The sequence below is a fragment of the Motacilla alba genome, chromosome 9 (assembly GCF_015832195.1).
Source record: "Motacilla alba alba isolate MOTALB_02 chromosome 9, Motacilla_alba_V1.0_pri, whole genome shotgun sequence".
Lineage (NCBI taxonomy): Eukaryota > Metazoa > Chordata > Aves > Passeriformes > Motacillidae > Motacilla > Motacilla alba.
In genome coordinates, this window is record NC_052024.1 from 14,833,359 (window position 1) to 14,861,259 (window position 27,901).

The following is a 27,901-nucleotide window of genomic DNA, read 5'->3' on the forward strand; positions in this document are numbered from 1 at the left end:
AAATCCTTCCTCCGAGCGCTTTTCCCCGGGAGCCGCAGCCAAAGGCCGCCTGTTGCCACCTGTCAGTCGCGGGGATTAATTACCTGCGCCGGGCGGGGAGCGGCACATTCCTGCTGGCCTCGCCCGCCGGGATGTTGACATCAGGCAGGTGGGCCCCGCGTCCCCCCGCGCCCAGGGGGAACGCGAGCCCCGGGTTTGCGGGGCCCGGAGCGCCGCGCACGGCGCAGGGCAGCGGGCACGGGACACGGGGCGACAGCGGGGGGACACGGGACAGCGGACATGGGACACGGGGCGACAGCAGGGGGACACGGGACACGGGACAGCGGGCACAGGACACGGGGCGGCGGGCACTGGGGGGGACACGGGGCGACACGGGGCGGCGCGGGGGGGACACGGGGCGACACGGGGGGGACGGGACACGGGGCGGGCGGCGCTCCCAGCGCCGGCAGCTGCTGCGCCTCGCAAACCTCACGAAAAAATAAATGGGTGCGTGTGTGTGTGTGTGTGCGCTGACCTGCTTAGGTAAACGGGCAAGGGGAGGGGTGGCAGGCAGGAGGGCGCAGAAACGTAGCCTGCGGCCAGGGATTCGGGGCCGCAGCCCCCGAGCCCCTGCGCTCCCCGCAGCCCGGCCCGCCGGCAGAGGCACCGCCGCCCCTCGCCCGGCACGCTGAGCGCCCCGCTCCCCCTGCCCGCAGCAGCTCCCTGGGAGCAGCACGCCCCGGCCCCACCGCCTGCTAACACAGCCCGACTCAGAGGGCGGGACGGAAAGGGGACACGCACACCTGGCCACGGTATAAAACACCCCCTGAAATTCCCTAAAATAGAGAATTGAGAGCATCTGCTAGATTCTCACATCTTTTGGATAATAAAGATAATTCCTTCATACGACAGTATTCAGCATCTCACTTGAGGCTCCCCAGGCGTTTTAATTCAAAACTACCTCTCCACCAGGATGTATCACCTCCACCTAACACTGTCAGCAAAGCCACGATAGTAACAGAAGTAACACTGATAATTTCTCATTCTCGTTTTGCACTATGAAACATTGTAACTGTGAAAACTTTACATATGTCAGCTTTTACATTTCAGTTTCATATCTACAGACTAATTTCATCAACAAATAAAAACTTCTTGAGGTCCAGCTTGAAAACCATTTTAAAAACAACCAACAACAAAGAATCAACTGAAAAGTATCCTGTAACAAGAAGAAAAAACCTCAAATGGAAAACTTTGGAGGCGAGCTTCACATATTTTTTGTTACAAAGTGATAGGTAAAGGAAGGCTTTACTCTTTCATTTTGTGAGTTCTCTTCCTTTGCTAGTCTACCATTTAAATATTTTTGAAATGATTTAAAAACCAAAATCATGTGACTCCTGCAGTAAAATGGCCTTAGCTTGTGCAGCCAGCTCACACACTGCTTGTGTATTGTGTCCAGTTTCTCTGCTAGTTTCTAAATCAAAACTTTAGCAGTAGCAAACAAGTTTCAGATGCCAACAATGCCTAGTCATTTACATTTCCAATACATTGCTTCGCAGCACAGATTTTGTGAGGTAGAAGTACGAAAGGAGAGCAAATCTGGTGAAAGGCAAGCTGATCTGATGCTGAACATCTTCCTTAATATCTACCTCTGCCAGCAACTTCTCCACTACGAATGCACAACAAATAAGCAACCTATTTGCCTACCACAGAAAATACAACATTAAGAAACATACAGTATAAGAGGTTCACTCTCATTCTACCCAAACTCACCTACAGGCTATGATGTGTTAAATTCCAGCAGAATAGTGAGGGGTGGTCAATGTTAGTCTAAGTAATGACTTAAACTGGATCTGGAGAACATCTACTTCAATTACTAAGCATTAATTAATAAGCCAACAAAATTCAACAGCAAAATTTTTAATCATTACAGTGATTGCCAAAGCAGCTTTGTGGATAAGTCCATTGCGTTTCTTCCCTCCTTCTACAGGCCTGCTACACTCAAAGACACGTGGCTACTTTACATCCTCCTAGCAAGAGGGTAACCTACTGCTAACAAAGCACTACACTGGAGTTACAAATACGTGCCTCTCTATAAAATACACACACCTGCTTGCAGGTAATGCAAGTGAGTGGACAGTACACATGTGACCACGTTTGCCTACATGAAACTAAGCTGATTGTATGACCTCAAGCATCAGAGCAGCTGCACACTGCAACAGTGACATAACCAGCAATAGTCCTTCCAGGCAATTCTATTCATTACACCAGAATGCATATTCCAGTGCTGCAGGAAAAAACCCACAGGACTTGATTTAGTAAAAAAATCTTCAGCATACGCTTAACTTTTGGTAGCACTGTTAACCACAACCTGCTCAAGGCAGTGTGCCTCTGTGTAAGGGAATTTGTGAGCTCAAACCTGAATTTAAGATCTGATTCAACCTGTATTTTAACAAAAATCTGACTTCTTTTATAAAGGACTCCAGAAATGAACTGAAAGAACATACTCAGGCCCCCAACAGCAAAACCTCCCTATCACACGCTGCTCCTGACTCATGTGCCTTGGCCTGTGATACTGAGCACCAGAACCTGTTCTGCTCATAGACTACTTTAAATAAAGTCCAGGCTGGCCATTTCAAACCTCCTCCTAGCTTGGTATGGGGGATTCAACTTTCTTACAGTCATGTGTTCCAGGCTCAGCCAAAGAGGAAAGCTGCTGTGCTTCCTATTAGCCTCCCAGATCTCATTTGTTTCAAGTTCGCATGTTGCAGCATGCTCCATCCTACCAGCCAAACTCCAAAAACTCTAATCAGCTAGAGGAAACGTTGTCTGGAGTAACAAGACATCAATTTTTAGTGCATCTCCCTGTCACTTTTGTCCCCTGCTGAAAGTCAAAGGGTGATGAACTCAAGCATGAGGGAAGAAGCACAGCAATACATAAAGGTTGCTCAATTAAGACAAAGTAAACAGCAAAGCAAAAATCCCAAAGCTCTCAAAAATTAGTCTGCTCCCACCAATTCTAACCTGGTTTCAAAAACAAGAGTCAGCAGTAGAAGTCCCAGACAAGCAGGTCAGATCGTGCAGCCCCACAGAGAGCAGATAGAGGCTTTGGGTCCTCTGCGATTTGTGCCACAGGCACAAATTCAGGGAGTTCCACACCAGCTAAAGATCAGGGGAAGAAGCAGGGTACAAGCAAATGCCCAATGTAAGACATTAGTACGAAACTCCTTGTAGTTCCTTCATCTGCAAATAAGGGGATTTCATTAATAACTCAGAGGAAAGTGAATGAGTCACTCATACAGTATCTGTTACACCAGAGGGAAGCCAAGCTGGACAAGAGAGCACATTAAAAAAAACCAACAACAAAGTTGGTCTGGCAACATAGTCTTTTCAATCAGCAACATCCTAAGCCTGCACATTAGTGTCAGAGTCAGTCCCAGAACTATCAGGCACTCTGCCACAGACTGCACCAGCCATTCAACACCCTGGGAAGCAGGACACTTTACTAGATGGTGACAGATTTCCACCCAAATTCTGGCTCATGCCAAAGGACTGGCCTACTTGGAAAATACCACAGGGTCAGCACGTTGCAAGGGTAATAGTATGTACATCAAGCACTGGCCCATCTTCCTAGCTGGGGCACGGACAGGGTCACAGGAGATGCAAACCAGTCTTTGCACATTCATCCTGATACAGGAAAGAAAGTTCAAGCAATTCCAAGCTAAAAACAGGTTTAGTGTCTTGTGGCTCTCATACTAAACACCTTTGCCCAGATACATTTTCTATTCTATTTGTTTTTTCTTGACTTAGGTTTCAGATTCAATGTACTTTACAAAAAGGGCAAATAATCCCTGAAGAACTTCACATACAAATAATTTGTATTTTTTTCCTTGCCTTCCTACAGTGTTACAGCTGTTGTGCTGTGACCAAGCGCAGGACTGCTCCCTGTTTCTGGAGTGGGGAACTGGCCAATGCACCCCATGGAACAGGGCTGGTAGCTAACAAGGAGGCCAAGGGGCTCACCTGTGAACTGGAATAAATCAAGAAGCTGCCAACCAAGTCAGTAAATAAGTGCTCTTCTGGATATGCACTCTCAACAAAGACCAAATGGCTCAGATGGACAAAGGTGATCCCCTTTCTCCTACTCACTTTGCTTCCCCTTGTGTTTATTCCACCTGAGGGAAGGTGTGGATACCTCTCCACTTCATCCTTCTAATAGTCTATTAATTACACCGATGGGAGGCGATGGAAGGGAAGACAGAAAGTATTAAATCTGACAGGCTCTCAAAGTGGCAATGCCAGTGAAATGCATCATTAAGGTGAGTAATTTTCCTGTTTACTTCATAGGCTCTGAGCCCCCCCGCTCCTTCCTCCCTGCCTAGATGTGGGCAGGACCCATCAAGGCAAAGCTTTGGAAGCAAGCAGCAGCGTCCTCAATTTCTACATAAATGCTGCAGGCCAAAGAGCAAAGGCAAGTTCCAACTGAGTCCTTGACAGTAATCAAGCACTGCGGCGCCTCTGGTCTTGTCTTGTGCATACCTTGCAAGTAGCATCATGTCTTCCCAGGGAGATTTCACTGGCACAGCACGCAAGCGCCTTGTTCCTTGGCTTCTATCTCAGAAAAAGAAAGTCCTGAAAACACACACACGCCCCTGCTTTTCTGCTCCAAGGGAAACCATTTCCCCCTAAATCGTCAGTATACCGTTAGAAGCCCTTTCAGAATAAATTTATGAATTTGCCAGAAATCTCTTTTGTTCCTGTGCAGAAAGGATAGTGCCAGACCCTTGCCAAAATGGCATTGAGTCTTCCCTGTTAACGTCCAGGAAACTATCCTGAGTCAGATCTTATTACATTTTAAACTAAGTGCAAGTACCAGCAAGTCTCTTCCATGATAACAGCCAGGGCCTGTCCCATTTCCTGATCACATTACGCTCAACTTCCAGAATTACATCTATGCAAATATTGTTCTCCTGCTTGTCAAGCATTTCATTGATAATTAAAGTGAAAAGCCAGCAAAGCTTTTCTGTCCAGGATGGTGAGCAAGGCAACAAACTCGCACAGAGACACCAAGGAGGAATAAATGTTCTTCCTGTGTATGAAGACAACCAGAAAAGGGCCCTCTCCTTCTCCTAGACAGAGGATCCAGACTGAACCAAACCATTTCTGCAAACATCCCAGTTTTCTGGAATTACTGACCCAACGAGGCCACACTCTAGATCTGAGTCACAGTGAAAACATAAGGATGAAGAAAGACAAAAATTAAACCTGAGCAAGTCATAGTTTTACTGAGAACATAAAGATGCAGTAACTCAGGTCAATAAAGCATGACAGCAGCTCCAGAATATTTAGGATGAGTGGTGACTAAGTCAAACATTTAAGCCTTTTATTCATACAATTAAGCTTTGGGGATGAATGGCAAGAAAGTCAGCTATTACCAGCATTTGCAGAGTTCTGGGATCTCTATTTCACCCAGATCTTCTTCCTCCTCAGCCTTCTCCTTCCATCCCCAATGACCTAGCTAAGCTCAGTCCTTGAGTCAACTCATGTGGTTTCTCCTGCACCTACTTTCAAAGTCAAGACATGATTCAGCAAGGTGTTTAAGCAGATGCCTACCTTTAAGGTTGGGAGCAGCCTTGCTGACTCCGACAGAACCCAAGAGATTTCACTGGGAATATTCACGTGCTAGAGGTTATGCACTCACTCTCAAACGCCTTACTGAACTGAGACCTTGATTTTCCTATGTACCGTGGGAAACAATTCATCAAATTCCATGCTGAGGAACACAGCAGAGCTGCTGCAGCAGCCATCAGGACATTCCCTGCTCAAAAACACAGCACCTCACCTCCAGCCAGCCAGTGAGGTCAATGCTGTGGCATCTTCTCTGCTAGGAAGATCAACAAGTGCATACCAGGTTTGGAGTACTCCTTCATATTGTCTCATACTCCCTGGAGCTGTACAACGGCAGCAAAGGGAAGAAAGCTGTTTCACAGAGCAGCATTTAGAAAGGGAGGAGGGCTTGCAATAAAAGAAAATGTTAGCAGCAGTCCTTCCTACCCCTCAGAGAAATAACTAATCTTCAGTTTTGCATCTCCTGCCCCCTAAGAGTAGAATGTAAAACCACATCCCAGTGGACATGCAAGCCAAAGGGAATTGTGCAGTAACATGCCACAGAAGAAATGGAAAGCTTGAACACAGCATAGTCCAGATCTCTGATTTTTAGGCTGCTTTGAAATTTCAGCAACAAAGCACAAGTGTATAAAGCAAGCTTGCATGGACCTGGATGCACTTCACAGGCAGATCTACAAAAGCCTCCTAGGCAAACTCCAAAGGAATGACAACCCAAATACTCCATGACAGAGTAACAGATATTTAAATTATTGGAAACAGATTACATCAAGTCTCTCAATACCTAGCAATTGATTTGTTTCACTTGGTAGCAAAGATAATAATGCCATCTGCATGATCTAACTGGAAATATAACAGGAATTAATGTGGATTTTAGATGCAAATCCTTGCAACCACAACCTGGAGATACCTTTCCAAGGAAAACACCAAACAGCCCTTCGTCCCTGCAGACCTCACTACTCTGCACTGCTTCATTTGCAAACTGCAAGCTCTGAAGACCCCAAGCAACAGATGCTTTGTGAGAAGACCTAGCCATTCAAAGCAAGACTGCTTTCCCAACCAAAACGCAGTCTTTGTTACTGGATAACAATGAGAACAGGAATAGTTCCCTGGGAAACATAATTTTAAAGTCAGATTTCCCAACTAACCACACCCAATTAGTAAGTAATGCCATGTTTTTGAGTGATTATGGAATCCCAGCAGATTTTTTACCAGTTTCAATTTTGTGATTTTCTCTATTGCCACAACAGCAACAAAAAAGGGAAACAAAACTCCCTCATGATCTTATATAGGTGGCAAGTAACAAAAAGCAAGCCCCTTCCTCACTAAAAAAGGAGTAAAACAAAATGGAACAAAACAAGACAGAGTTGCAACATCAGAAGTTATTCACTCACACTGTCTGGCACTCCCATTTTCCTTACAGCTCATATGTGCTGCATTAGAGAAAGGTGCAAAGTCTCCATGGGCAGAACAGGCTGTTGCCCTGCACCATGCTGCACAGATGAATTCCTGCCCTAGCAGAAAGCAAGCTTTGTTGCATCAATCTCACAAGCTTGCACCACTGCAAGTGCTATCAAGGGTAACACTTAAAAGCATCCCCTTAGCAGCTCTGAAAGCAATGCTATCCAAATGAAAAGGCAAGAGAAGGGCTGGGACTAACACTAGCAAGCCATTTGCAGGTGTAGCCCATTGAAAACAATCAACTGGAATCAAAGAAGTCAAGGACTTGGAATCTGCACAAGTTCACTGCCTCTAGAATTTTACCAGCCACTATGTAGAGGAACACACCATTAAACAATCAACTCTTTCCTTCCATCAGCTTCTCAACTGAGCAACAGAAAAAAGTTCACAGGGGAGTAAACGTTTAGCTCCCCAGCTGCAGACAGCGGAGCACCAGGATGCAGAAAAACCCTAAAGAGGATCAGAGATACTACAAAACACACAACAAGCATGTGACCATGCTACTGCTATGACAGACAGCAGTTCATTATTGTGTAAGGGAGAGTGCAAGGCTCCTTTGCACTAGGCACTGGGTTAGAAGGAAAAAAAAACAATTTTACAAAATGTGAAGGCAAGAGATTCAAGCAATCCAGAGGGAAGCACATGGGAAGAAGGAAACTGGTGAGGGAGGAGAAGCCCTAGCCACAGCACACAGTCTACATGACCCTGAAGGACACCAAGGAATAGAGAGGCCCAGATAGACTGTAACTGTTGCCATGTATTTCTTATTTAAATACAATTTGTTTAATCTCAAGTTGGATTCAACCATCAAAGGCTCTCTCCTGTAGCACACTGACAGTTCGCTCTAAATCTCTGCACCTTTAATCCTTTAATTAGCCAAGAAAAATGCGATCTCAACTCTTCTACCAACCTAAGCTAATTTTCTGCATGAAGCTTCCAACTCCTGTAGGTTACAGGTTTTAGCTGCTCGTGTAGCCAAGGGGAAAAATACTAAACAAAACACACACCCCCAACACCCCATTCCCACAAGGAGCAAGCTCCCTGAAAATTCCAACAAGAGGAACCCATTTTCCCATTGCAATAGTGGGCTGGGAGGCATAATTACATCACCCAATTCAGATAAGGAGCCAGCAGAGGTTTCTGGGAACAAGGCAATGCTTGCACACAACAGGGATAAAACTGGAGTGTTAAGCCAATGCTTGGCTAAGAGAGTGCCATTAGTGGCTTCAGCCATCTTTCTCAGTGATTTTGGGATGGGAACTCCTAAGCAAGCAAACAGAACCCCAGACAGTCAATCACTTTGGAACCTCCCTCCAAAAGAAGATTTCTCCAGAGATGAGCCCTGCTATTTCTCAAAAGTGCCCCAGCAACCCAGCTCTGAAAGAAAAAATGGAAAACTGCATAAGCCACCAGAGCATCAGGACAGAGACCCATTTGGGCAGCTTGAAATACACATCAGGCACTTTGTGCAGCCCCAGCAAGAGCAAACTCAAGGAAGGACAAGAGGGCTACCCAAATTCTTCTTGTCTGAAGCCCTAAGCACACTGGAGTGAGGTACAGTCTGCACCTGAACACAACCCGACCATCTCTCCAGATCAGGATGAGTCTTACAGGGTGAGGCAAAAGCAAACAGTGCTCCTGTTCAAGGCACGGTCATGGTGCAGCTACAGGGACTGCTGGCTGGTCACACGCTGACCCCATGTGTGACATGCAGGAGAAGAAGCTCAAGCACAGCAAGCCATCCCTGCACAGCCCCAAAACCATCACATTCCAGCTGCAATGTGCCAGAGCCAGTGACCCTGCCCATTGCTGCAGCCCTACACAGACACAGCACATCTTCCTCGGCACAGCCCGCGTGTCCACGCAACGCTGCACGGAGCCCATGCCTCCCAGGGGTGCTTATCTGCCAAGTGTGGACAAGCTGTAGGAGGCCCTCCTGGTAGCTGGCCAGGGAACACATGTGAACAGCAGCACCAGGAGTCATCAGGGATTTGACAAAGGCATGAAGACTTGGGAGTAAGAATAAACTCCCCCTGCAGAGCCAGTGCAAAGTGGAGGAGCCCTGTCGACATCAAAGGCAGAGGACAGGCATATGTGCATCTTGCAGTTCTTTAATTTGCTTCTGTGTTGAGGTCTTGACAAAGATCAGCACATGACCAGGGCTGCCCCATTTACACAAGCACTTTTGGCAAAGTCACAGCAGGATTTGGTTTGACAAAAGGGAGAAAAAACCTCAACAGTCTGCTGATTTTAAGCACTAGCAAAATACTACCCAGGTAGTACTACAACCCCATCTCTACCTAGAACAGACCACTTGGAACGCGTTCCCCTTTCCTCTGAAAAGATTTTAGAGGCACTGCGTGCACACTGTCCACCTGAATCAGCCCAAATCAGTTCTCTCACCTCCTCAGCAAGGAATTCAGCCTATTAGACAAGCAAAAAGATCTGACTAACAGTTGCTACATTCCACTGACAACAAATCCCAGTCACACACAGTCTGCACCTTCAACACCCACATTAGCTACACGTGCAAACCAGAAATACAGCTCCACGTACATCTCTGGGGTTGTGTTACAAAAAAACCCCCGAACAATGCAGAGCTCAGTATGATGATGAGAACCATCAGTGCAACGATAAGAGAACCTCAGCATGAGAGCCTCTATTGCCAGCCTCACCACTCCAGCCACTCCTGAGTCATGTAACTGTTCTCCGCTGCCACAGGCCTTCAGAGGCATTTCAAATGCACAATTAAAGGCAGGCAAATGAGCTCTGCAAGCTGCCAGTGCAAGACGTTCATACTACCTGCAGTTCCAAGAGGACAAAGGATGGGAGTAGCTGGCAAGGAGCTCTGGACTGGGAAGCTGCATTCCGGGGTCCAGGCAGGCAGCCTGGTAACTGAACCCCCGCACTGCCTTTGATCAAATGTATTACAGAACATCCTTCCACCAACAGTCCTCAGGGGGAGTACAGAAAAGCAGCAAACAGTTAGCGGATTTGCTCCAGGTCACAAAGCAAGCTCATCTCACAGCACCAAGACGAGGAGAGTTTTTTCTCTTTTAAGAAAGGAAAAACTGTTCCGTGCTCTGAAAGCACCTAATCAGATTATTAAAGTGCTTAAAAGTTTAATGAAGAAATCAAGGCTATTAAGCAAACATTCAGCTTGATGTCTCTTTTCCTTCTTACCCACCCTTCCTCAATGCATTCAAAATCTCTTTTTGCTATGGTATAACATGTTTGAACAGGTACTGAGATACAAACAAGTCTTGGCCCCATCTCATACAGAATGGATTGGTTGCAGATGTTCTCCTGCAAGCTACATCTTGCCTCCTGCAAGAGCATTCATCTCCAAAACACATCATTTCACCTAGTTTGCCTGAAGCCAAAACTCAAAGGTTATTTAATTTTTAATATTTTTTTATTAACTCTAACATACCTACAGCTGTGCAAGCAAAACCCCATCTGGTTTTTCAAGGCACAGAGAGGGGAGCAACTAAGTTTAGATAAAAGTAACAAAGTTGGGGCAGTCATCTTTCTGCTCACCTCTGCAGGAGCCAACAGCAATGTCAGGGGTGCAATAAAACAAAAAACCTGCTATATTTCAGAGAAGCCTGACATATTTCACTATCTTCCTAGGACAAGTCAGACATGAGCTCATACAGTGGCAGGTGAGTCAGTGACGAGTCAGACGAGCTCCTTAATTAAGCTTTAGGGGCAGATGATCCCTCGAAGGTGTAATCAGATTGGTATGGCCAGTGGAAAAAGGGGAAAAAAAAAAGAAAAATATTTTAAAAGGCTGAGTGAACTGCTACACCCTTTACACCCTTGCTGAGCCATGCTGGGAAGGCTGAAGGCAGCAAGCTGCCCTGAGACCCCAGCATGTAGGAATACCTGGCCATCCTGCATCACCCTCTGGCAGCCAGCACCTGCCTGTGTGCTCAGTTCTGCCCCTCCAGGGAACAGAGAAATGCTGACTTCCCCAGCAAGGAGGTCACACTGGGTTCACACTGTGGACACAGTGCCATCCCGGAGGTCCAGTGTAAAGGGCACCCCAGGAGCTCCCCTTTCAGAGGCAAGGGTTGCCAACAGCTCTGACCTATGTGGTGGAGAGGAAAGAGGTCACAAGGCAGTCATTCCCAATCACTAACAGAATCAATCTTGGCCAGGTGATTTATCAACATTTAACATGCTACCAAGCCATCTTCCTTAAGAGAAAGGCCCCATGAATTCTGTGTTTTGGAAGCTTCTCTGAAATAAGCTGCAAAACACGCATCAGAATATCAGTGCGCTGAAACAAAACAGCGCCATTAAACAGATTGAGATCAGCAGGGTGACTAACAGCATCAGAGCATTTTTGTTTCTTGACACCAGACATGCAGCATGGAAATGGTTTTCTTCCAGCACATGTCCCTGCAAATTCATCCTGGAACTTGTCTCATCCATGCATCTGCTCCTCCTGTGCTGCAGCGCTCCCTCTGAACGCCAGCAGCATCAGCACAACCCAGCTCTCCCCATCTTTATCTTGCACAGATCAGTCTGCTGAAAAACAAGCCCAGAAAGACAGACTGCAACCTCAAGAGACATGGCAAAGGAAATGGGCAAAAATGACTCATCAGAGAAGTCAGCACACAAAGGGAATGCCAAATAAAGGTCAAATTTATGAATTCCCTGTAGAAACTGATTGCAAAGCAATCAGTCCACATGCTTTGTCTTCTAATGATAACACTTCTGAAGATTTTCCTAGGGCCTCATCACTTTATTTCTGATACCATAAGAAGTTTTAGTAGGATATCTAGAAGTGCACAGACTCCTTTTTGTCGAAGTCCTGTTTGCTCATATGTCTACAAGAACTCACCAAGTATGGGTCTAAAAAAATGACTAAGAATGAGTTGTATGAGAGGTTTGCAGGAGAAGAGATGGGAGACAAGGAACTCATTGCAACACCAGCCACCACCCTGCTGATTAACAAAGAGGGATCATTCAGTGCTCAGACACTGGACAAACATCTCACGGGAAGACTCCTTCTCTCCCACCCATGGCAGTGCTGATGCTCAAATGCAGACAGAGTGGATGCACTGCCTGCCTTGCTGCTGGCTCTGCAAACACCCCTCAGGCTGGGCACCAAGCCCAGTGGCACCACTCACATCCCTTCCCCATGGGGATCCCTTCCAGCCCTGCCTTTTAAGGGGGATGTTCCAAGGAGCTCTGGGTGCAGGTCAGATAGCAAACCTGAGCCCATTTTCTCCCACTGTAAGGTCAGGAGGGAGGCAGCTCCCAACCACAGCTCACACAGTTGAGCTAAGGAGCCCTGACAAGTGGCAGGGTGAGTTTGTTAGCACCACAGCTAACACGGCACTGGTACAGCCCTGTGCTCTGCCTACAGAACAGGAACAGGCTTTCCCTCTATCCACAGCCCCCAAATGGCCTGTGTGTCAGGAATTCTCACACCTGGCTGGCCCAGTGCTGGTAAAGCTCAGTATCTCAAGCAGGGGAAGCAATAACCCAAGCAGCAAGTTTTAGCCTGAAGACACATTTCAGTTGCCTTAAAAGCTAGTCTGTGGAAAGACTCTGATGTCCTGTAAACAAAGCAAAATAAGAGGCCTGAAAGCTTAAGCTAGTGGTAGGGCACACACAGCAAGCAGCAGTGTCCAGCTGTCCCCTTCAGGCATCTCACATCAGGGGTCTAAGTGTTTTACAGCACAGGATCACAGTCCTATATTTGAGGGTGGGTATGTGCAAAGGGGGAAGAGGGGGAGCAGAGGCAGAGGGAATGACTTGCACAATGTTACCCAGATCACATCTAAATCACAGGGCAGGAGCAGCTCCGAGGCTGGGCTGGGAGCCAAACACCAGCAGTGCTGCTCCTGAGCAGGACATCTCCTCTCCAGGGCATCTCCTGAACAGGACATCTCCTCTCCAGGGCATCTCTCCCCAGGAGGAGAGCGTGGTGCACCCCAGGGCACAACACATGCAGGGAGGAGAGCCCCACAGCAGCATGGCCATCATGGCTAACGGGGAAAACAGCAGGGCCACAAAATGTAGGCCCAAGTCCTGTCTCATTTGTTTAAGAAAGCCAGGTCAGCCTTCAGGTGCTGTTTTCCTCTTTCCTCTAGCACATTTTCCACCTTTCCATACAGCTGAATTTAGATGGACTTCAGCAGCTAGCATGTATCAGCAGACCATAAAACAGTGCTTCTTATCAGACATGTAATATTTTGCTCTGTTAAGAAAACTCTCACAAAACATATTTTAAAAGAAATAAAACAATAGAAATGAGGCAGAAGCAGCACTCTCCTCCTGCAGCTCCACCAAGTTTTGTTCCAATGTTTAGGTGTTATCTTGAACAACTGGAAATGATAATGTTTGTATCAATACTCAGCTCTATTTGCAAGAGGATCTAAGCTCTTACTTGGGCAGCTATCCTGCTGTGTTTACAATAACAAATCTGACACACCTGCACATAGCAAAACCTCATGAAAAGACTTCCATTGCATAATAAAGTTCATGCTCTTTCTATATAGAAGGCATCTCTACTCAGGACACTTCTTTTCAAAACAAAGTATGAATTTCTTCACAGTATATGGCCTGCCAAGCACTGCAGCTAAACCCTCAGCATACAGAGCATCACCAATGCAACACACAGAGAATTATTCTTGCTTCAGCATACCTCCAAACTGCTGTGTGCTCTCTATAGAGTTGGCAAGGACATAGTATCTATGACAAAGGCAGTATTTCAGCTGACCTAAAGAAAGGAAGGATCATCTCCAAGGGCGGTCTTTGTCTACATGGCGAGCAATACCTCTTGCACCAGCCTCCCCCAAAAAATTTACCCAAAAGCAACTTATTCAACAGCCACTCAAATAGTTTTTGCACAATTTTTTTTTTTTTTCGGTAGGGTTGAAATATCTTCTGACAGTGCTCAGTTGATGCAGTTTAAGTTACAGAGATCAATGATGTGGGGGAGACTGGCAACCTATTAGGAAACCCTCCTTGCCCTGGAGCTGCTGCCTCCCTTCTGGGCCAGCAGCCGTGACCTTTGGAAAGGTAAGGAGGCAACTGTGCTGATGCCTCTCTCAGCTCTGCCAGGCTGCTTTGCATGCCTAGCACTTGTGAAATCCAGGAGAGCTCAGCAGCTTTTACATGCCAGCCTAGAGGCAGTCCCCACTGTTGAATGCTACAAAAAACAAAACCCGAAAAACAAACAACAGAAACAATAACAACAAAAAATCAAAAAAATTTTAAAAACCCATCAAAAAAAAACCAAAGCATAAAAAAGAAAAGAAAATTCCACTCCAAAAACTGCTGGTTCAGAAACTTTGGCACTTCTGGAGCCTCGGTTTCCCTTCTCTAAAATGGCGACTCCACTCCTGATTTGCCTACCAAGCAAAGGTGTTTGCTGATTAGGGAAGTAATGTTGGTGCAGCACTTTGAAGATTTAAAGTACTACATTAATCCTACATGTTGTTCTTAGTAGAAGCCAATTTTTAACTAAGAGGAGGAAAAAAAAAAAAAAGAAAAGCTGATTTAAATAGTGACCCTCCCCTACTTCAAGATGTTCACTCATCTCCCAACATCAGCTATTCTTATCTGTAAATGTTTTTTTAACCCTTCCTTCTCACAGTTCTCAGAAACCACAAGTCTCATTCAGCTTTTATTTGAAAAATGGCTTCTTTCCAGGCTGTGGCTGTTTCTTGTAAAGTTAATTCCTTTGGTAATACTGCTGGAGGCACATTGGTATATTTGGTGCATGTATGTACACACATATATTTTCCCCCTTTTCACACGGTGTTGTTTTTATATATGTGTAGTGAAAGATACCTAATCCAGGATTATGATTCTCTTTATTCCTTTCTCATGAAAGTAGGTGGGGCTTTTTTGTGCAAGTTGCACTGATGAAAATTATGTTTAATTATGCTTTTTCCTCTCCACATAGACAAAAAATCTCCTTAAGAACAAAAATAGTTTCTTGCACCTAATTTTTCCCCTCAGAGTTTTCCTTCAAAAATAGCTAAAACCTTAAAACTAAAATTATGAAGAAGAAAAAATTTATGATGCCAGCAAAACTAGAAATTGCTTGTACAAAACAGCAGAGGGATCTTCTGCCCCAGTGGGGGACACAATCCCTTCCCATCCTCTGTTCTAATGCCTCATGGTTTTTCGCTTGCAGATCCCTGGAGTAGTGTAGGATCCCTGTAGTGAGCTCTAACTCATCTCCATTTACAGTGGGAGGGACATTGCAACCACGAAGCTAAATCCTAGTGGGGAGAGGAGGTCATTCACACCATCTGATGCTTTCTCCCAGCAGGACAGGCACGCTGGGTGCCCCACACTGACTGTGCTGTTTGAAGATCACACTCAAAGCAGGAAACCCAAATTTTCAGTTCCCAGTACTGACAAATACCAGTTCATGCAGTAAGTAAATAACTTCCCTTCTCACTGCACAGGGTACAGACTGTCCCTTACAGCACGGTCCTGCACCACAGCTCAGCTCTGTCACCATGGAGGGCACTGCTCTAACAGCACAGAGCAGAACTCCTGCTCACACAGAGAGGCTATACTGCCTTGGTAGGATTTACAAAACAATCTGGGACATAAAAAAGCAGAAAAAATAAGCAAGACGGCTTACATCATAAGGCATTTTCTAGAAACTGGTCCACAGGTCTGTACAGCTGCTTGTAAGGAGTAACAGAAGATGATAACTGGTAATAAAACAAAATATACATGACAAAGATATTACGGGGAAAAAACACAATTACATTCTAATGGGAACCTAATGCACTGAGATCTCATTTTACTCAAGCATAAAAACCCAAACAGAAGCCAGCAGTCCCCTCCTGACTGGTTCTCACAGGTGAACTAGTTCTTCCCAGCTTTGTGAGCTTGAAAACACCTCCCTGCCGTGAGAAAGGCACCTCCTTCAAAGACAATAAGCCTGGCTCCTCTCTTTCCAGGCAGATGACCTAGGACAAGTTACTTACACCTGAAGAGCCTTGGTGTTAGGCCCTGTAATGTCACACAGAGGAAAACACACCTCAGAAGCTCCTCAAGCAAGAAAACACAAATGCCACATCTCCCTGCACGAGAGCGACGGTGGCAACTGACACCTGCCCTGGGCCAAGAGCCCACACGTGCTGCAAGCAGCCTCTTGAGGCAGACACAGCTGCTGAGGGCTTCAGGAAGCCAAATCTGAGCCAATTTTCACCTGAGACAAGTGACCAAGTAGAACAGCACTGCTGATCCGCCACGAAAGCCTCAGCTCACAGCACTGCACCGCCTGCATCCCAAACTGCAACGCCTCCTCTCCTCCACTGCCTTCTCCTTCCAGGTGGCTTCTCTCCCTTTGGATTGCACCATCTTTTTCCTTCCTCTCTGCCATAACAACTGGGGGCTGTCACCAGTGAAATAAACGTTGCTGGGGAACCGGCTGGGCTGAAGACATTTACCCCCGCAGTGGCCCACAGGTGCCCAGTTTGCCCGCTCGGGGAGGGCTGCGAACCCCGGTACAGATGAGTCTCACAAGGACCCTTCTCAACTGCCCTGTGCCAGCAGGCACAGCCTGCACCCCTGCCTCTGAGGAGAGGAAAACCCAGAATCCTGTAACAAGGCCGTGTTCAATCCCTCTCTCCTGACAGCTTTAAACACAGTGCTAAAGGGTGCAACTGGAAAGCTCAAATGACACTGACCAACACCACCAAGGAACCACAAAGCTAAGATTCCACAGGAGCACTCAGCACAGCCTTCAGATATACTCACTGAGAGAGTCACCAGCCTTTAAAAAGTTTTCACTTATGATACTGAGAGATAATCAGCAGTCAGGACATGCTGGACATGACCAGAGTTACTGAAATGATGCACTATTTGAACAGATTATTTAGGAGAACACTGAACACATAATTAGGAATTGTTGAGTCAAGGCAATGCACACATCTAATTACCCTCTGACTGCTTCACTATGCTTATGCACAGTCCTCTAATTCATTTTATAGAGACTGGCAAAAAAAATCCCAAATTTGCTACATGGATCAGAACACAGAATGTATTTAAAATAAAAATGGAATGAGTCAATCTGAAATAGAAATACTGAGATAGCCCAGCCAAGGAATCTGTTCTCTCAACCACAAAAACCTGTTATTGCTTGTGTGGACTAATTTAAGTGCATTCTTTTCAGCTTCCTTAAAATGCAGCTTTTCCAAATTCACTAACCCCAGCCAGCACAATCCACTTAGTTGCTTTCATGCATGTCACACACACTATTATCCAGCTTTGCTAGCAAAGAGAGTCTGAAATCTGAGCATTTTCTGATGGTTGAAGCTACAGCTGAGTTTACTGAGAACAGGAAAACCAGTGAGCCTGCCTGGAACACAGATTGCAGCTTTGGAGAGCTCTATGTTTCATAACAAACCCTGAAAGGACCAGCCCAGCTCAGCTCCAACCTACTGCAGGGCATGAGAATAAACTGCTAAACTCAGGTATTGCCAACACCTGAATTATGCAAGGTCTCACACAGCTTGGTGTCTTTCTTCAGAAGAATCAAAAATTTGCAAGTAAATTTCAGTTTTCATTTAAAAACTTAAAGCTATTTCTTGTGATTATCAAGAAAAGTTCTGAAATATTTAGTAGATGCACCCTAAAGGCTCAAAAACCTGAGAGAGAATAAGAAGAAACTGTTTGTCTTTTAAAAAGAGTCTCATGACTTATAAGGTGGTATCTCGCTTTTAGGGATGGGTGGATCAGATTCATTTTTTGATAGCTTGCATTTGGCAGTAATGTTAACTTTTACTTACCTTGACATACAACTCTAATTTTTACTTTCCTACTGCAATCATGCTTTCCCCCATTTAACAGGTTCTGCAACTGGCAGGTGATTGCCAAATATTTTTTAGGGGGAAAAGGGAGTGCAGCTGTTTATTTATCTGAGCTCCAGGTGGGGAAGGTCGGCATGCAACTTCCACCAAGCCAAAAAAATCTGAGGTGGCACACTTTTGAAATGCCTTGTTTTCTTCTGCTGCAGAAACAGGAGAAGATACTGCAATGTATGAGCATATGGGAATTCTCCCACAATAAATGAGACACTATTCTGCTAAAGTTCTTACTTCAACCAATTCAGAGGGCTTCTCCCTCAACCTCAACAACCTACTCTCTGTCTCATCATTACAAACAATAACTGCTTGTTCCTTTGCAGCATGGTTTTCAAGAAGGTTTTGTTGTATGAGGGTGCATGCGAGAAACTTTGTTCAATTTAGACTATAAAGGCTTTTGTTTTCAAACACTTCAATAGAGTTTCAATTGTTAAAGATTTTCCTTCTGAAAAGGCTGATTAACCTCTGCTTATATCCTTACTCACGTTCTGAGGTCATTAATTAAAAAAATAATCAAGGATGCTTATAAAGTCCTCTGTAATCCAATCTCAATTTGTCATCATTAATTAGATCAACATTGCATACAAATGAGACCTAACCTGATTAGACAGCATGTTTTACTGGAATTCCTACTGACGGTCATGAAAGACTTCAGAGAGAAAATTTGCAATATTTTCAAAGTGAACTGCTCATACATATGGAATCACCCTGTCACCTAGCATCAGCTAGTGTTTCTCTTTGTAATTTTGGCCTTTTTTTCTTCCCCCCCCCCTTAATTAGGAGCCCATCACATCTCTGAGCAGAGAAGCTGTCACACTCATCTCCCTCCCTGCCTATATCACACAAATACTGCTGGTTTTGCAAAGGGTGTCCACTGTCCTAGGACAATAAACCTCCCCCTTGGCAGAATTTGGAGGAGAAAAAACAATAACAAAGTTTTAAGAAAAAAGTGATTCCAGGTCTGTTTTCAGAAACATAGCACTTAAGTAACCAGCAAGTACACTCTCTACTTTCCCCCACCTCCAACAGAAGTAACCTTGGGATCTAAATGCACAAAGTGGCTTAGAAACCTGAAGCACCATCACAGGTCTCTAAACACTCCATGAAAACAGCTCTTGCTTTTTGGAGAAATAATCCATTCCTCTTACCCAGCTCACTGCCTTCACTCCCATGACCTAATCTGACATGACTCAGCCCAGAAGATCAGAGGAGCTCTGGTGTAGCACATTGTCAACCAGGACAGCAGATCCTCTGCCAGGCACCACCAACCCTTCCCAGCAGGACATGGTGGATCAGACTGGCTCATCCCCTCCATAAAGGGGGAAAGTGCAACACAATGGATTTCCTTACTTATTATTGTTATCCGGGGAACTGCAAGAGGGAAAGTGGGGAAAAAAATAGAAAACTATACCAAACAAACTAAGAAACAAGGCTTTCAAGTTTTGGACTCTTAATAAGGGTGGGGCCATCAAGTAATTACACTTTTAATAGGTCACTGCAGTGGAAGAAACTCTTCCAGTTGGGTAAGTTCCTAATCCATCATTAAAAAAGACGACAGGCATTAATCAAAGTGTATGAAGTCACATGGGGGGGGAGCAACTCCAAGAACTTGCTCTTGCTGAGAGGATGGGGCAATCACTCCTGCTTTCATCAACATTTCATGCGTGTTTCCACACTTCTCAGGACGACAGTGGGAAGCAGAGCCTTCACGTCCCTCCCCACCCACCCCACTGATAAAGCTGTCGAACGCAGATTACCAACTGCTCAAGAGCTCATGTGAAATGAGTTGGTGGATTAATTAGCAGAAGGGCAGAGCTCTGAAGATGGATAGATGCTCTACTTCACAAGGTGTATTGATTGAAGGTCCCCAGCCAGCACCGCAGGACTCTCATAATCCACTGTAAATGTACAGCTCACTGCCAGCTCCCGCACGAGCAGCTAAATCTGAGTCACTTGGCTCAGTGCAGGGACACCTGGACCACACTCCCTCCTCCCTAGTCAAACAGCTGTTTAAGGGCCCATTCCTTTAGTAAAATACATGGACTTAGACCTGAACAGACTTGCAACACACATGGGGAATACACCTTCATCTGCTGGTCCACACCAGGGCAATGAAAAAGCAAGGAAGGCTAAATGAGCCTTTCCCCAGGCTGCACACATCTGATGACTGCAGTCGCCAAACAGTAATTTAATTTCTTTTTCAGAGTCAGCATGTAATCTGAGCTTTGACCACTACTTAGATCCACATTGAAATTCAGCCCTCACTTCTACCCCAAAAAAGCCACTATCACTGAGGTGAAACATCTCATTTAAGCTTGCTAGTAGCTCTCTTGCCTTCATCTCTGCTGGAGCAACCTACTACATACGTTCAAACCTCATTTCAAAAGACTGCTTTTCGTAGTTGAAAGGACAGCATCAAACACTCTGGCTCCTTGCAGCTGCGTTAGATAATTCTTTGTACCATACGTATCAAAAGAGAACATCTTTTCATATCTCCTTCAAAGGACCCTCTCCAGAACAGCTAGTAAAAATCCAAGCCAGCATTTTCTTGCCCTGAGAAATGCAAAGCAGAACTGACCAAGAGTTTCCTTACCTAAAGGGAATTGAAAAAAAAATAGTGTGTACTGTAATAGGAGAAACAAGGACATAAAAACAAGTGTGAAGTACAGCAGAGCATCACTCCCCGGGCTGATGAGTAAAAACTGCAATTTCAACCTCACTTAGAAATACCTCACCCTTTTATGCATAAACAAATGAAAATCTGGTTGTGACTGGACCTATCACATTTTAACCTCACTTAACACAATTTTCTGAACAAAGTTATTAATGTCAGTTCTAGACAAATTTTACCAGAAAAGGCTTTTAAAATATAAGGGACATAACCTTATGATCTGTGGTTATATGGCATCTTTTTCCAGATGAGAGCACAAGGGCTCTGCTGCTTTGCAGGCAGCAGTAGCTGGGAGGTTTTTTTTAGTTGCATTTGCAGCTAGATGATATCTGAGATCAAAGCAGTTCCTCAGACTAAAAAGAAAAAAAAAACCCACACTATTTTAATGCTCTAAGCTTTTGGTAAAAAGTCTCTCTTTTTTTGCTTAAAAAAAAAAATTAAGTCCTTGCTTTTATTCGGATAGCGTGGGGCAGAACATTATTCACTGCACTTCTCCAAGTGCCAGCAGGAGAGGAAGGCAAATATTGAACCTATTTAAGATAGCAATATTCTCCATTGTAAACATCTCTACTCTAGAGCCCTAAACCACAACAGCTGGCCTTACAGCTCCAGCAGTGCTGTGTCCTGAGCTATGAAGTCTCTAGAAATTGAACAATCAAGCCAGTGCCACCAAGGATCAAGAACTGGTCTCCAGGCTTCAAGCTTCTGCTTTTGTTATGAAAAGAAGTGTTCTGAGAGTGTTAAATTAAAAAACAGAAAACACCAAACCAACAACAAAACTCCACAATAAAACAACCCCACCCCCTTCAACAAAACCCCAAACAACACACAGGGTTGACCTGAGCTGGTGACACACTGGGGTTCCCATACCAGCTGCAAGAGGAGGACACAGAAAATGACAGCCCCACACTGCATGGGTCTGAGCGAGGAGCACTACCTCCACCCTGCTGGCATGGCCCTGCGTGCCAAACCTCATACAAACCCACGGGTGCTGGAGAAAGCCAAGGGAAGCACTGAGGCAATGCTAATGCCCCCCTCAGGTTTTACTCCAGTGCTCCTGCTAGGCCCAAAAAGAGAGCCACTCGTTCATCATGCATGATCTCTACGTGACTGGCTTTTTGCAAGGCATTTTAGCCTCCTGGGATTTAGTGGTATTACTGAGGGTTAAATTCCCACCACACCCTCTCAGAGCAACCAAGATAAATGTCTCCCTTCTGTGTGACACATCACGCCCTGCAGAGGACTCGGGTCACTTTGTTCTTGCACAAGCCTGGGTACGTATTACACGATAAAGTCACTACGGGCAGGGACACCAAAGGCAGCGAAGGGATGCTGCGTCCTTACCGTCCATGTTGCTGACTTTGCTGTGCTGGACTGTTGAAATGATACATCGAAGCTGTGAGGTCCTGGGTAGTCTGTGTTGGAAGGGATGGCTGGGGAGGGAGAGAGGGCGTCAAAAGTGGAGCTGGGCTGGGCGTAGGGCGAGGGGGCCGTGACGCTGTTCTGCGCGTGCTCCGTGTTGTAAGGGCTCGTGGAGGAAGAGCCATTCTGGATCTGCTGGTCCATGCTGTTCAGGAGCCCCAGGTTCGTGTACTGTGGCTGCAGGCAAAGAGATGCACAGGAGTGTTAGAGGAGCTGCATCAGCCCGGGCTGGCCAGACATGGCACAGCCTCCACCGTGAAAGATGCACAGCATCATCTCAGCACCACTGCTCGTGTCACACCAGGAGGGAGATTTGCAAAGGATATCCCCCACTTTACATTGGTGACTGAAACAGGAAGGAGCACAGCTTCTCAGTCACACACTGGATCAACAGCAGAGCTGGAAAAACAGCCTGCACATAACCAGCAGGTGATTTGCAGGGCAGAAAGCCATACAGAGACAGGCTTGCCATGTCTAGCAACACAGTCAGACCTTTTCAAAGTGGTCTGAAAACCTGGTAAAAGCCCCCTGATTCACTACAGTGCAGCTGGCTCTAACTTGTACAAGGCTACATCACCTTCAACAGTCTGATGCTCTACACAAAGGCTATGGATCTGATCCCACTAGACAGGATGACATCAGGACCTCTAACTCAGGTGGTAACTGTGCTGAAATGTGACTCACTGGAAAGCAGTTAGGTGCCACTATCTGCACCTCGCATTCAACTCCCACTGACCAGTCACAGATGGTGGTGGAGAATTCTCATCAAGTAGAAGGGAAACAGCATGGAAGGCTTCTTCTCTTAAGAATCATCAGGTGTACAGTTAAGCTAGGCAGTTAACTAGTAGTAGTTAAGTGCTACTTAGCACTTTAAAAGCCTTCAAGTACAAACAATATATGAAATAACTGGAATACATCAAAACTACAAACCTCTGAGAATAGAGTAGAGAAAGAGCAAAGGATAGATTAAGGAGAGGTTAACAGAAAAAAATACATCTAATACCCTAAATTCAATGTGTAGCCATGGTCCCCCACATCAAAGAGAGGGGAACACAGTTTAGAGGAAGGTGAGAAGAATAAGAAAATCCTTTTAATGCCATTCTGTAATGTGACAGTAGATAACTTTCCAGACTGGAAAGAAGACTGAGAAAAAAAGGTGGAACTCAGCATAATAGAAGGTGATAAGTTCCTAGACAACATGGAAAAAGAGCAAATACAAAATTAATTCTCATGTTCTCTTAAAAGAGAAGTTGGGGAATAAGCAAACATCTTGAGCAGAATTTTGGCTTAAACACAGTTATTCTTCACAAAATACTTATGCTTCACAAAACCCACAAATAAACATGGATTTTTTTGCCACAAAATGTCACAATACTAAAAGCCTAAGTTCAAAAAGGCAGGAGGCAAGTTCTGCTTGAGAAAAAAAACATCAAAACAAGTGTATCTGATTTAGAAATTCTGAACTACCAACACTTGGAAGCTGGGAAAGTATTCTGGAGAAAGTTACACAACTGCCACACATTTTTAATCCTCCAAAGGACATGGCACCGGCCAGAGTGACAGGGCAGCAGGCAAGTGGGATTCAGTCAGGTACACTGGGTCCACAGCCTCGTCCCTGTGTGTGTCCCAAGGGCACTAACTGTGCCCATCTCAGGGCAAGCAGCATCACAAAGGTTTGTGGTGCCTGTTCCCAGCAGCTCTGGGCTCAGCTGAGAACATGCAGCAATAAAGGCACCTAGTTCTGCTGCTAGCTGCTGACACAGCAGAAGGGACTCAGGCTCTTCTCTCATCCAAGGCTCCAAGCAGCTCATGTCCCTCAACATCCTATAGCTCCAGTCCCACCTATCTGTCAGTATTTCAGCTACTCTGCTCACAACTTCCCTCATCTTTCCAACAGTTACTCCTCCTCTTATCAGCCATGAAGCAAAGGCTCCCTGAGTCAGAGCACCAACCACACAATCCATAACAAAAAGCTTTCTCAATACTGGGAATCCCAGTAGCCCTACTGAAGCTTTGAGTAGCACAACACTCCTCCAAAGACCTGAAAGGGAAGGGCACAATCTATCTGCTGAGCTCTCCTGGGAACTTTGGATAAGCCATTTAACATCCAGCTTCACCAGTCACTTCAGCCTTTCACAGAGCAAAACAGGATGATTGATCCCTTTGCAAAGATGAAATGTCCTTCATGTGCCCAAAGACTTCACACTCTCAGCTGTACTTCCAGAATGGAAGTAGAAAATTTAAACCACCCACTGCAGCTCTTCCTTAGGTTTTTGTTTCACCAGAAGAAGCTATATATTTTCTGGGGGTTCTATTAAACACTCAAAATGAGGCTGGTGCTCTGGGGTCTTCAGTGAGGCACATGGGACCTTCCAGGGATGAATCAGCTCACAGGAGCTGTGCTGTGAAGGTCTGGTCAGGGGGAACAGTACAGAAAACTTCATTTTGGAAGCTGGGATAAGCTGCAGAGAGAAGGGAGAGTTGGTTCCCTCCCTCCCTCTGTCAGCAACTTGCTGTGTCCTAGGGCAAGACACCTCTCCTCCCCCTCCACCCTCACCCTACTGCAGGCAGCAAGGTCTGCAGGGCAGGGATTGCTCCTCACCCTGTAAAAAGCCCTGCACTTAATGGGCCTCCTTTGTCTCAGGCCTGCAGGCAGCAGAGTAATAAAAGCAATTACATATTGAGTCCTAATCCTGAGTGAACCAGTGACTCAGGTTAGTCATTTGCCCTCCTTGCCTCAGTTTCCCCCTCTGAAGCAGTGTGGATGTTATTAGCGCCCAGCACCCCTGTTAGATGGGAGAGCTTGTATTTAACTGGACTCAAAGCTAAATATTTGATGGGGGAGAGAGCAATCCAGACCGGTTCCTCTTCTCCAAAAGGAGATTGCAGCTTTGGCAACACAGATGACAGTTATGTCTCATCTCCTGCAGGCTATTCACTCAACCACGACCTATTTAACGGACTTTTGGTACACGTCTTCCCTCGAGGCTAATTCCATATGGAAAGAGCCAGAATTCTGATGTGCTGTACCAGGAAGAGTCTTTTACCTGATCAATAATTTTGCATTTCATCAAAAAACAACCCTCCTGCCCCAGAATACTCTAGTGAGACCTGAAGATTCTCAAAAATGTAGAAGTATCATTCAATTGTTTCATTCCTCATGGAGATTATAATCAGACACACTCCCTAACCAGCAAATGATGAGAAGACAGCTGTGATGAAAACAGTCTCCTACACCAGCTCAGACACACAGACAGCAGAACAATAGTGTTTCAGCTTTCACTTAAAAACTATTTCTCTAATCCCAGGCCACTTAAGCTAATGGGGAAAGATGGCCAAACAAGAGGTCAGTGTTAACAAGACAGCACAGCCTGGAAATGCTGAAGGTGCTGCCTGGGATCCAATTAAACAAAAATAATAAAATAAGTGCCCCATTAAAATGTAAGATATCCTTCAGATATTCCAAGATCCATTTCATTCCTTTCAGTCCAGGGACCATCTGTCTAAATGTTATCGGCGGAGCAGCCATTCCAGCGCATTTATACACTCACATGCCACAGCCGAATGCCGTGTCCCCATTTGCTCTTTAAATAACTATTAATCTCCTTGCACTTATCCTCATGCTGACACAAGCAGCTGTTGGACTCTCCTTCTGCTGCTTCGAGTCCCACCAGCCTTTCACCTTCCCCGGCCCCTGTGTCCCCTCCCCAGGCAGGTGCTCCATCCCAGTGACAAAGCCACCAGGTTTGCACACCCCAGCACTAAGCCCGGTCTCCAAGCTGTGCCCCAAGGCAGGCGCGGAGTTGTTTGCGCTCAAGGGATCAACACCTGAACCGCCTGCAAGGTTTTGGAGGAATCTGATAAGGCTTCGGGAGGCACACGCCTTCTGACAACAGGACAATTAGAGGGGCAGCAGGCCCGGGGAAGGCACACGCAGGAATTCACCCCCTTGGCCCCTTGGCTGGGGAGAACAAAGAGAGGCTGCAGACTGTCTGCAAGGTACTGCCCCTCAGGAGGGGGCTGCAGGGTGTGTGTTTGCACACAGCTTCCTTCCACCATTCACAGAAAGGAACACAACAGCATTTCATCCAGAAATTAATTCTTGGCAGGTTGGGAGCCCAGAATTTAACACATGCTCATATTTTGCTGTGGGGTTGTTTTAAATGACTGAAATGTAGCCCGACCACCGATTCCTGATATAAAGAGAAAGTTATTTGGTGGAAAGAAATGAATTGCATATAAAGCTGAAAGAACAGATTATCTTATTTTCAGTGCCTTTGTTTGCTATTTTGTTCCCTCCACCGAGTTTCTGAAACTATTAATATCACTGAACCATTATAAAAACCTTCGGGCAAGTCTAACAGCAAATAATTAGGGAGCTACAATTAGATCTTAGACGATGTATTTCGGAACATCATTTCAGCAATGCATCTTGAACTATCAGTTTCGCTTCCTATACCCCATCAGCTTCACTTTCGGGTTCTCATGCTAACTCATGCTTGTGGGTCAGGAGAAACATGCTTCTGCCGGAGGGGTTGCTGAATTAAAACCAGACTGAAAACCGGCGATGGTTTAAGCTCGGTTCTGCCGCCGGGAGGGTGGATGCTCCCCGGGAACACGGGGCCAGGGTGCGGCAGAGCCGGCAGCCCGCGGCTCCGGGCCACTTGCCACCAGAGGGCAATGCCAGAGCAAGGGAAGGTGCCCCAGCCCACCCAACCGGGCCCTCCTCGCCCTGCCCTGCAGCAAGAACCCACCCCTGGCACTCCAGCTTACAGCCCATTGTGCAAATTAATAGGGTTATGAGAAAGATCTGCAAAAAGACCCTCCGTTGGAAAGGAAGTAACTAATGCAAGTCATGAAAAGCTCTGAAGGGGACTTCCACGCCAAAAAATCCCCTAAAATACACAGCTCCAGCTATTAACTACCCAGTTAGCAGCATTTCAGAGAGTTTTGAGAGTTTCTCCACTTGAGAAAATAGATGAAAAGTTACCATCTTCAGGTGTAGAACACCTAGATGCCTCCAACCCTATCAAAACCCTTCTCCCTAATACCAAAAGAACAAGCATTACCATACACACCGACTGACTGCCTTTTAATTCTCACCACTGGGTCTACGCAGCTCAAGAGCAGTGTCCAACTACTCAAAAGCCTTGCAAAACACCTGATGGTTATTCTCCAAAGATAGGAGATTATGAAACTAATAAACTACCATAGTTATTAGCAACAAGAAGATTTGCACAGCACTTTGGAAATCCTGTGCTTTGTCCTTAACCACGCCACAATGATGCACTAGGGCTAACTCTTGTAGGACTAGTAAGCAACTTACAGTAGTATTTCAGTGCTGGCCCAAGAAAACATTCAGATTTCTGCTGGAGAACAGCTGCCTTAAAAGCAGCAGGATAAATGTTTCCTATCTAAATCAGATGACAGACACCTCAAACATATCCAGAAATATGGAAATCCACCTAAGTTTTCAAACCTTACTAGCAAAGGATTTTAGTAGGTGGAATTAAGTCCCTTAAGCTCAACAGAAGGGCTTCTATCACAATTATTAACCAAGATATTGCTGGCTGCCAGTTGCTCTGATGGCAGCTGATACAATACCCCATGTCAGCACTCTGCTTGTGCCCTGACAGAGCAGCGCCAAGAAATAAAGGGCTCCACCCATGGCCCTCAGCTAAGATCAGGGCTGAAGCAGATCACAATGAAAGCTGTGATTTGCTTTGCCTCTCTAGTCTGTTTGCGCATATAAAAAAACCTCAAACAAATAAAAAAGAAAAAAACCAACCAAAAAACAAATTAAAAAAAAAGGGGGGGGGGAGAGAAAGACTGAAAAGTTTATAAACTCAGTTTGGACACTGCTCTGGTCCCCTTCAAGCTATGAGGGGAA

The 27,901-nt window shown here is 45.6% G+C and overlaps 1 protein-coding gene across 8 annotated transcripts in view; it reads right to left on the reverse strand.

The window, feature by feature from the left end:
- Positions 1-27,901, reverse strand: part of TP63 (tumor protein p63) — a 103,124-nt gene that overhangs the window by 27,390 nt on the left and 47,833 nt on the right. For 7 of the 8 annotated variants that reach the window (XM_038146157.1, XM_038146156.1, XM_038146160.1 and 4 more), the window contains one exon: positions 21,934-22,188. The exons of the other annotated variant lie outside the window; for it this stretch is intronic. In XM_038146157.1, the coding sequence (XP_038002085.1) occupies positions 21,934-22,188 (255 nt within the window). The remainder of the gene's footprint in view (positions 1-21,933; positions 22,189-27,901) is intronic. 8 annotated transcript variants of the gene reach the window in all.